At 38.2% G+C, this 11,316-nt stretch overlaps 1 protein-coding gene across 1 annotated transcript in view; it reads left to right on the plus strand.

The window, feature by feature from the left end:
• The first annotated feature begins 302 nt into the window (after positions 1-302).
• The window catches only part of CCDC83 (coiled-coil domain containing 83), a 53,109-nt gene continuing 42,095 nt past the window's right edge, over positions 303-11,316 (plus strand). The window contains exons 1-3 of the mRNA XM_012641788.1: positions 303-485; positions 6,550-6,672; positions 10,864-10,948. Coding sequence (XP_012497242.1) covers positions 6,578-6,672; positions 10,864-10,948 — 180 coding nt within the window. The 5' untranslated portion in view covers positions 303-485; positions 6,550-6,577. The remainder of the gene's footprint in view (positions 486-6,549; positions 6,673-10,863; positions 10,949-11,316) is intronic.

Raw genomic sequence — 11,316 nt, forward strand, 5'->3', positions numbered from 1 at the left:
ATGGAAACCCTGGGCGCGGCGGCGGCAGGGGGGTTGTGTGGAACGGGTGGGCAGGCGAGAGAAGAATGCTAGCTAGCTGACCGCCCACGCTGTTTATCTGCGCCTGGAAGCCTTCGAGGGCAAGTCGGAAGACTAGAAGGCCTCCTTTCCCGCCCCCGACTCCTTCCAGTCTGACGCTGAAGGCTTTATGAGCATCCCCTTCTCAGCCCGCAGAGGCCCATCTTCACGAACCCGTGGTTTGCTCCGCTCCAAGATGGGCCTGGGGTCGCGCCCTCCTGGTCTCCCTCACGAGGCGGCACCACTCTTGGGCCGTTAGGGGCCGCTGGGAAGGGTTCTCATAAGCCCGCCTCTCTTCTCCACCCAGGAAACAGAAGGAGGCAGGCCTTTTTGGTCCGATTAGATTAGTAACCTTTCCACTTTGCAGTGGAATCCCTGGATACGTTGGTTACTTGCCCTCCAGAGGGCAGGATCTGAATTTGATTCAGGTTTGTAATTGTCACGGTGCCTCCACACAGTCCCTAGCACACAGTAGATGCTCCTTAATCTAATCCTTCCATTCGTATGGGGCGTTTATCATTTGATGGCTTTCCCAAAGCATCTGGAGACTCGTTAATAAGCTTGACAGGAGATAGGGCAGATGGAGGAGGAAACTGAGGGTTGGAGAGGTTCAGAGATTTGTCAGAGGTTATAAAACTCAGTGAAGGAGCTAAGACTAGACTCAGTCTTGCTTCTCTTAGTGCAGGGTTGGGAACCTTTTCATGTTGGGAGGCTGCATTAATTTAGCTGTAATCAAATAAGGCCGCATTCAAGGAACTTCAGTTAGATATACTTAAAAATGTACATTATTTTGTAAAAATCTAACTACTATGTACTTAATAATTTCAAAAAAAATGAAAACTATTTGTTAATTTTAAACTTAACTAACCTTTTAATGACTTTGTTGTATCTGCTTTTGGTTGGAAAGCATTTGAATATTTGGTTGCAGCCTGGAGGTCCGCAGTTTCAGTTGATCCTCTAGGTGGGTATCAGTCATTTGTGACCTTAAGGGCGTCTTGATTTAGGTTAGGTAGGAGAATGTAGATTCTCAGCAGTAAGTGTTTGAAAAGCAAGAAAGCATTTTTCGGGCATGTTGCCGAAGGCATGAATATTCTACTGCATTTTTCCATATTTCAACTGGACCTTTCTTAGCTTCAAACAATGACTTTGAAATGTCATCTACTGAGAGCTCAATGAATTCCATCTGTAGTTCTTTAGATGGCTTGGTGATATCAACTAGGTGAGGCTGAAATGCTAATTTGAGTGTGATGTCATGATTCTCAAAGTCAATGCCTTTCATTGTATTCTCCAGTTAATATGTCTATAACAGCTACGTGTTCTTCAAATGATTCACTTATATCATTCGGCTCTGCTCATCAATGACCTTTGCTAACTGGGGAAAATGTTCATCCGAAATTTTCTTTTGAAGAAGTTTTTGAAAAAATATAGCTTTTTTCAAAATGCTTGGTTTTTTGCCACATATCATATATAGACTTAGTTTTACCTTGCAAAGAAATATTCAAGTCATTTTGATTTGACATGCTATCACACAGAAATGCTGCATCCCGATAGAAATCTTCTTTCAATAATTCACATTGCTGATTATGTTCTTCATAAAATCTATCCGTTCTTGCAGAGATAAAATTTTGGCTAACACCTGTCCCTGTGATAGCCAACATACTTTAGAATGATATGGCAAATCCACACCGAATACGTCATCATTCAACCTTAGCGTGTTATGAAACTGACAATGCCGTGTTGCATTTGCAGAAATATAGTTAGCAATACTTATAACTTGTTGCAAACTGTCACTTAAAAGAGTAGCTTTAACACAGAGATTTTGCTGATGCAAGATAACAATGAAAAGAAATGAGAGCATCTGGATCTGTTAATTGAAGCCTGGAGAAGCCAAGGTCTCACAGCTATTTGTAACTGAGATAGAGCTTGGGTCTCTTGATCCTCTGTTGAATGGTATTTTCATCACTCCTGACTTATTTTGTTAAATGGGAAAGTTTTATAAGCTTCATTTGAAAGGTTCTAGGCTCAATTAAGAGGGATAAAATTCTAGCTAGCTCCTAAGGAGCTTACAATCTTCAGAGGTAAATTAAATGGACACAAATAGATATTACAAGGCATAACATAAAACTTTTTTTTTTTAAAGAATTGCTATGGGACCACAAAGAGGTTATTTATCGCTAGTTAGGACAAGCAGAAGATGCTGCTTAGAAGATAAATTTAGAGTTGACTATTAAAGGATATGATATCTATTTTTGAATTCACAAAGTTGAGGGTTTGTTGAAGTAGTTAGCTGTTATTCATCATGAAAGGAATTATATTTTGTTTAAGATGAGTGCCATGAATGTTTTTGAATATGTACATACTTCCGTTACAGCAAGTGTTACAGCGGTGGTCCGGAGGACAAACCGAGCAGCACACAGAGAGTCAGAGAATCGGAGTTTATTCACCGGCGGGCTCAGAGGGGTCTCACCACCAAATTCTGAGCCCCGTCTACCCGATTTTTCCCACTTTTATTAAGTTGGGGTGGTCCGAGGGGGCGGGTCTCGGTGGCTAAGACAGGTTAGTTGATGTGTCAGGTAATAGGTTAGTATTATGTTGATGTGCCAGGTAATAGATTAGTTGATGGGTCAGGTAATAGGTTAGTATTATGCTGATGCGGGTCTTCCGTGAGGGGTGGGGGTCTCAGGTGGCTGATGCACCAAGTAATAGATAGGGGTTTTCCTTATCGATTCAGCCTTGCAATTAACACTATAGTGAGTTATGTGCTTTTTAAGTTAGATTGCGCTTTAACAAGGCTTTTGGAAGTATTCCATTATTATTATTATTACCACTATTATTAGCCTTACAGTTTATAGGTAAGAATTCAATATAATTTGGGAACTGCAGTTCAAAACTGTGTGGTCAATGGCTGAGTTTCTAGTTAGTTAATGGCTGAGCCAGGACTGGACTTCAAGACTCCCAGCACCCGTGTAGAGATCTTTTAACTCGATCCTGCTGTCATCCTCTCGTGAAATCTTATTCAGAATCTTACTAATGCTATTAAGTAAATATCTTCAGTTTTAATCTGTATTTTACAAAACAGCTAACAAACCTCAGGATGCATTTCATATGTCCTGAAAGTTATTAGGGCAGAACTGGCATCCCTCCCAGCCGCCACAAAATTAAGACAGGGGTCATTAGGAGGCTTCTAGATATTCATGACTTCAAAAAGTCACCAAAAGAATCATTGTGAGCTTTCTAGATATTGAGCCAGGATCCTGAGACTGCACAGGAGGGGACTACTCTGTGTCGTGTGGGCGATTTTGCAGAGTCAAAGCATTGTGGGATAACAGCACATTTGAAGAAGGTGATTGTTATATGTCCATTTTTACTAAATGGACTTGTTTTCACTGAGAAGCATTCGGGGAATATTTATTGAAACATTTTCTGACAGAACATGATAATGGAGTAGACTCTGGAAAGGCTGGAGACCTGAGTCTTTCAAAGCCAGGCTGCCCACCTGCCCTTACTCCATGGTGTGTTTCAGAGTGTGGAACACGGTTGAGAGAGGAAAAATACACATGGGCACAAAACAGAAGTCACATGCTGGATGAAGATCTCCCTGGCATTACCTGCACGATTTGGCTAAAGTCTTTTAAATCTGCTCATTCTTTTTCTAAAGTTCTGCTGCAGTATGCTTCTTTCTTCCTATCAGTCTGAGTAGGGGTCTTGCCTCTTCTATATTTTATAACCAAGGGCCAGGTAAAGTGCCATGCACAGAGCAGGCACTGAATAGATGTTTGCAGTTACTGACAAACAGATTAGATGTTTGTTTGTCAGGAGTTAGTCTAAATATAACCTTCCTGGAAGATCATTGCATTTACTTTGTGAGTATTTTTCTAGGACTCTCACACTTTACTGAGATAGAAATCTTCTGGATGGTCAGGGACTGTAAATCTTTGTATATGTTTATGAAAGTCCCTATTGTTCGTAGGACATTATAAAATGCAAAAGTACATTGTGGGGTATTGTCATTAGCTCATTGCACAAATGCGACTATTAAGCAGGCAAACCAACTGGTTTACTAATTTTCTTAAAAGTATGTGAAACAATGAATCATAATATAGTTTATGCATAAATCATTTGGGCTTTAATGGATCCACATTTTCACTCATATTTTATTAAAATCCTTTGCCATGAGCTGCAGTTAGGTAACTAATTATACATTAGTAACAGAGTTAAAAACATAAGAGCCAGGTAACTGAGGTAATTTAGCAAGATGAGGTCATTTTTCCTCCAGTGCCAGATGGGTACCACAGGTGGAAACTATAAACCTGATCTCTTCCGTATGACTCAGGAAGAAAGAGATTAATGTTGACATTTGTTTTAACTGTTAAATAAAATATTTACAGTAAAAAGCATTATTAAATTGGTTTAAAATGAAACATTTGTCAGCATGCTATCTTTTTGTGTAACAGTCAAGTTAAAAATTCTAATTCTAAAATAATAGAAAATAATATAGAAATTCAACTCTGCATCTGAAACAAAAGAGAGCAATTTTTTCCTAGATGATAATTTTCTTTGAACTGTGGTGGTATAATAATGACACATTTTGGTATGGAGCTTACTGAATTATCCTCAACACTTTCATGTTTGAGAAGACACTACTTAATATATTACCCTGTTTTAAAGTATTAAATCTTTTTGTTGTGTCACCTGTGTGCTTTTCAGTTGGAAAGTATTGTTGTATATTTGCATTCATGTATGCTCGAATTTGTTAGCATATAGAGATGTACATGGTTGGCTAGAAAGAAGAGTCTCAGACACAAAGACAGCCTCGTTGGAGGTATGGGTGCGTGAGCAGCTTGTGGGCAGAGAAAAAGTTTATTTCAGCAAGTTTTTCCTCTATGAATCTAAATGATCTATGAAGATTTATGTAGGTTGCCAATTCAGTGATCCAAATCAATGATGAACGTTGACAGTAGCAAACCTCATAGATTAGTCTTTCCACATATCATTGTACTTGGCAGCAGGCAGACATTTCTGCCTTATAGTTACCTATAATTTGAAGAAGCAAGATCTGGTGCTACAGCTGAACAGAAAGAGGAAGGGGTATAATATATATTAAGCTCTTTCTGTATGTCAGACACTATGCAAGGTGCTTTAAATATTAGCGTATTTAATCCTTACAATAGCTCTTAGAGTAAGATTATCATTCTCAATTTATAGATGATGAAACTGAACTTCAAAAAAAATTAGGTAACCTACTCAAAGTCACACAGATAATAGGTGGTGGATCTAGGGTTAAAACACATCTGCCTGATTCATTCATGCATCTGCTTATGTATTCATTTGACAAGGGTTTATTTTATGTCTATCGTGCTAGGTGGGGAAATAGAGTAATGCACAAGAATTACATCATCCCCACTCTCATGAGAGTTTCCAGCTATTTAAACAAATAATTACAAAAATTGTGTGCCTTTCTATTACACCAAACTACTGATACATTCATGAAGGCTAGGCACGTATCTTTTGAGATTAGTAGAAATTAAAAGATAAAAATCTGTTAAGGAGGACAATAATATGAAAAGCGTACTTTAGTACCCAAACCAAATCTATGAAGTATTCCTGCTTACTATAAACTTCCATGAACAGTGGGCCTTGATTTTCCCTCTAAAAAATATTATTCTTGATGATTTTTTATTATTGGGTATAAAAGCAATTAATAGCTGATGAACAGTTACTGTTAATAATACATTATTATTTGCATTTGTAAATCTCAACTGTTTAAGTAAATACTTCAATGTGTGCTTTTATTTGCTCTTCCTCACAACCCTGGCCAAGCCTAATTCTTTTGGTTCTAGTTCTAATTCTTCTGGATCCTAGCTTCTTGGTACTCATACAAAATTGTGGTTTTGTTTCATTTTAATTTTTTTTTTTCAGCATGTTATGGGGGTACAGATGATTAGGTTACGTATGATGCCCTTACGCTCCCTCCCCCCCAAGTCCGAGCTTCAAGTGTGTCCCTTCCCCCGGAGGTGCGCATCACACTCATTGTTTGTGCATATGCCCGTCCCCTCCTCCCCCTCCCCCCTCCCCGTGTTTCGTTTTAATTTTTAAAAAATTAATAGTTATTGAGCTTCTGCTATGTGCAGTACACTCTGCCAACACTGTGGGGAAATAAAATGATTGAAAAACTTCAATCCTTTGCCCTTAAAGGATCTCGATAGCGGCAACAGATGTAGATGGATAATACAAAAGAGTGAGTCTCTTAGAAAGTTTTGGGTGTGGGGAATGTTGTACCTGGGTGAAACATGGGATTCACCAGTTTCAACAATTTAATTGATTAATGATGTTCCAGCATTGTGGTTGATGTTAGATTTGGGGACATGGAAGAAGTCAAGATAGAAAAGCCAGTTTTAAATTAATTCCTAGCGGTGCTTTCTCTAGAGTAAACACAAGTAGAGGGGCAAAGATGGAATTTATTCACTTTTCCTATATCTCTTTTCTAAACAGGTATATTTCTTAATAGCTACCTAGCACAATGGAAAGCTCAGGGAAAGTAAATAAAAAGGATATGCATGATGGGCCAGCAAAAGAAGTCAAATTGCCTACCAGCGAAGCACTTCTAGACTATCAGTAAGTTTGTATTCCAAAATCTAAAAGTTGCCAAATATAAATGGCAATCATTGTTAAGACTCATGTAACGCCAAATGCAAATGATGCACCCAAGAACTGCAGAAAGAATAGAGGTAGAATGGAGGCGTAATGGCACACTTGTGCTACGTACATACATTTAAAGGTTTCTGGAACTTTGAATATAACATAGTCCAAATAGCAGCATTCATTAATGTGGTTTGGGCTCCCTCCATTGTATTATTGGCCACTCTCCCCTATGTACCTAATAGCTTGCTGGCTCACCTCTTAAAACACAACATAGAATGGTTAGTGTACATGATAGAAGAACAGAAGAGGAAATTTCCCTTTATTTAACTTCTCATTTCTTAGACATTCCAACTTGCATTATTCCTAAGTGGCTACAGATCAAATCCAAGTGATTTAGAGAGAATTATTTTTAATAATAAGAATGTTTCATAATGTCTCCCTCCCAGAAGCTGGGGAACTAGAGGTGACACTTATTTATGTTTTATTCCAACTAATAGATAGTAAGTCCCTTAAGAGCTTGTGAACCTCAGTTTTTGGCACAATGTAGGTGTTTTAATGTGTAATTTTTAGGGAATGAATGGACAAATATTAGTCTTTTCCCACATAAGACTGAAATGTACTTCATCCATGCACTCATTCAACAAGTACTTGTGTGTTTACCAAGTACAAGGCAAGTGCCAGGTGCTGGAGTATAGCGGTGAACAGGACCACGTGGTCTCTGCCCTGATGAAGCATGGGAAGCAGACACTAAATAACTAATTTGAGCTTTAAAAAAAATTGCATAGCTATAATGAAGCTGCTATGAAAGAAAAGTGTAGGGTGCTATTTAACAGCAGGAAAGGACTTGACCTAGTCAGAGGGGTTAAGGGCAGCTTGAGGAAGCCGTGTTTGAGCTGATCCCTGGAAGAGGAGCCAGTGTTATGGAGACATGGAGGGGAGGGAGAATGGCTTATGGAAAAGACACTGGAGTGGGAAAGAGCTTTTCAGTCCAGGAACTGAGAGAAGGCAGAGTGAGAGAGAGGGGCAAGAGCAGACACTGGTGATTTAGGAAAGGGTCAGATCAAGCAGACACTTGGGATTGGGGAATGGGAAGCCATTTATTGGTGGGGTTGGGGTAGGTACAAGGTTGAAAATGGGGCTCCCATGGTGCTAGTGACTAGGTCTTTGTTTAACACATTATTTTTAACAACATTCAGGGAGAATCCATCTCCTCCTTGAGAAACTCCAAATGTATTCCCATGTTCTTTTTAGAGGCAGTGAGTGAAAGGGTCAGAACACTAAGAAACATCCATTGGAAGGGGCTTTTAAAAGTTTCCTTTTATTTTCTACTTGAGATAATATGAAGTAATAACCAGATACTTTTCACACTTATTTCTGAACATAACTGAAATCTTCCCTCATCTTCTCTCAGAAGAGGTGGACAAAAAGTCAAGCTCTGTAAATATATTAATAACCTGGTCTCTAATTGGCTCTCATGGTTTACAGTGATGACATCCAGTTACAGCTGTTTCACTCTCTCTTTTGGGTCAACCAGAGGCCAACCTTTTTCTCTTTAACAAAAGTTTACAAAGAGGCAAACATTTAAAAATTCTCATGATCTAGTAAAAGATACAAACTGAACATCTCATGCCTTTGTTCTTTTTTATTTGTTAAAACTAAATAAATAGTCTCACGGACTGGAGCAGCCAAAGTCTTACTATATCATGCTTTGCTAGTGACAATTTACTTATTCCATGTGTTGCTAGGTGACAGAACTTTTGCCACGTTACAAATACAATACATCCCCTCTCACCATCTGAGGAAGGATTGTCCAGGAGTCCCTGGCAGCATCTTAAATTTCTCTTATGCTATCTCAGCTCCTAACAAAGCAGTGAAGACATAGTAGGTAGTTGATTAATGGCTTTTGAGCAACTGAACTTTTTTTCAAATTTATCCCAAGAAGATAAGGTCACGAATTTCTATGGTTATTTGTGAAGAGCTGATACTGCCAATATTAAATCCATAAAATGATCATTTCTGAGTAAAAATGGTTTTAATTTTGTCCTTTATACTTGTTCTTCCCCACGTGTTCTACAATAAGTACGGATATAGATATAAAAGTAGGTGTGGATATGGTTTTGGGTAAAAAATATAGAGTTTTTTTAAAGTCAAGTTTGTTTGGGTGGGTGGTTTGGGGAGTCGTGTTTTTATACAGATAAGGCAGTTAGATATTTAAGGTGAGGGAAAAATATGGAGGGTCATTTCTGCTTGGCTCTGCCTTAACAAACTGTGAACTCCTTGAAGACCGTATTTGATTCCTCTTTGTATCTCTAGTACCTAGCACAGCCTAGTATATAGTATGAGCTCAGAGTTTCTTTGTTGAGTAAATATTGTGGTGGTGGTGGTGGTGTTGGGTAAATATTGTTGGATGTTGTCTGAGAACAAGATCACACTGATGAAAACAAAAAAATATTATTTTTGCCTATTGATGTAGGAAATACATGTTTTAAAATACTAATACTCCGTGATGAAATGCTTACCATGAAACAGGCACTTTCTTACCTGCCGGGGAATATAAATTGTTCAAATATTCTGAAAACATTAGTAGTAAAGCAGTCCTGCCCTTTGATCAGGTAGTTTCATGGATATAGGAACTCTATCCCAAGAACATAAGGTTGTGAACCTCTAGGGTTGGTTGTGAAGAGCTGATATGTTCAATGCTAAACCTATAATATTATCTAAAGTGATCATCTCTAAGTAATAGTGGTTTTATTTTCTCCTTTATACTTGTTTTTTCCCCAGTTTTCTACAATGAGTACAGATATAGATATAAATAGGTGTGGGTATGGTTATGGGTTAAAATAAAAAGATAAAAGTATAATTTTTTGGAACTCAAATTTATTCATTTTCCTTTCCAGAATTTTCAACCAAATTTCATGGAGGGGCAAAGGTGACACATTACTAACATTTTAATAACATAGAGAGGAAAGGGGAAAGGTGACACATTATATTACTAACAAGTTAATATCACTGTGCTTTGGAATAGTGCTATATCCTTTTCAAACAACTTTGATATATGTTGGTTTATCATCCCACTTGCTTCAGCATTTAATATGACACTTGGGATATTAGGGAAATGAGTAGATGGGGGAGATATGGAAAGGAAAAAGTATTTAGAGCACAGTGAAGTTTGAATTCCACACAGGGGCTAACAGCGTGTAGTTCGAAAGCGAAGCTTCATCTGCTTCCTGGTCAATCTACCTTGTGAGCCGCTAAGTTAGACCTGCAACTACCATGAGCTCCACAAGGGGGCCAATGAAGCCACCAAAACATTTAAGCTTCTCGGAATTTCCCCAGGCCTGCCAATGCCACTTAGACCACCCTAAACTACTCACTGCAAAATGAACAAGAGACAAAGCCCTAGGCCAGTTGCTCTTACATGCTCTGAGGGGAAGGTTGGTGGGCTTAAGTGTGGGGTTTCAGATGTAGCAAATAGAAACACAGGATGCCCCACTAAATTTGAATTTCAAATAAACAACAAATAATTTTTTTAGTGTATGTATGTCCCATGCAATATCTCGGGTTTGGGCTGGATGTGGTCTCCAGCCAGATCATTGCGTGCTCAGTTATCACCAAGAAAGGCTCTTGGCAGCAGGCAGGGAGTCAGTCTATTAACAAGCCCATCCAAAGACTCAGGCTCAACTAATGGAGACCACATACTTGACGTTAATTTGCCTGCTCCACTCATGCAGAGAAATAGTAATACATCTGCAAGAAGGTGTGCTTGCCCGTATAAAGTCTTCATTTTGTTTGTCATTTTTATCTGAATGCTTTTAGAATTCTAGAAAGCATGTTTTCTGTGCGCCCTCTCCTGGATTTCCTTTGAGCTGAATTATTTATAAACAACTAGAAAGTATAAAAATTACAACTATAAAATATGAATAGGAATTGATTTTTTTCAAAACAAAACAAAATACCTTGAAGTTATCTCTCCAATATATATTTCAGTGAGTAAAATAGATTCAGAAATACAAAATCATTTAGGAAAGTTCTTATCCCTAAATGGGTTTTTATAATATATTTAATCATTTACTTAAATTCGAATAATTTAGTTTAATTTTTAAATTTTGTCTTAGTAATTTTTCCTAAGATAAATAATTGTAACACATCTTTGTTTATTCTCAGCTGTCAAATAAAGGAAAATGCAGTGGAGCGATTCATGTTTCAAATAAAGAAACTCAGGGAAAAGAACCAAAAGTATCATGAAAGAGTGAGTATACAGTTTAGAGTCTATATAGTCATTAAACATTTACACACATGCTTTAAAAAATTGTGAATTATGATGAAATATACTCTAGGAAATTATCTTCTTCAAAGCTTGGAACTGGTTGATTTACAATCCGTTTAAGCTTCTTTGTACATGTGAGGAAAGAGGGTACTGCTGTTCCCATTATGTTAATTATAATGTCAATGGAAGTTGGCTTGAATTATGTTATTTAGATCCTGAGGACACTCAATCTATGTTCAAAAAAATTTTAAAGCTTTAGGCCGGGCGCGGTGGCTCACGCCTGTAATCCTAGCTCTCTGGGAGGCCGAGGCAGGCGGATTGTTTGAGCTCAGGAGTTCAAAACCAGCCTG

The sequence above is a fragment of the Propithecus coquereli genome, unplaced genomic scaffold, assembly GCF_000956105.1.
Source record: "Propithecus coquereli isolate 6110/MARCELLA unplaced genomic scaffold, Pcoq_1.0 Scaffold170, whole genome shotgun sequence".
Taxonomy (NCBI): Eukaryota; Metazoa; Chordata; class Mammalia; order Primates; family Indriidae; genus Propithecus; species Propithecus coquereli.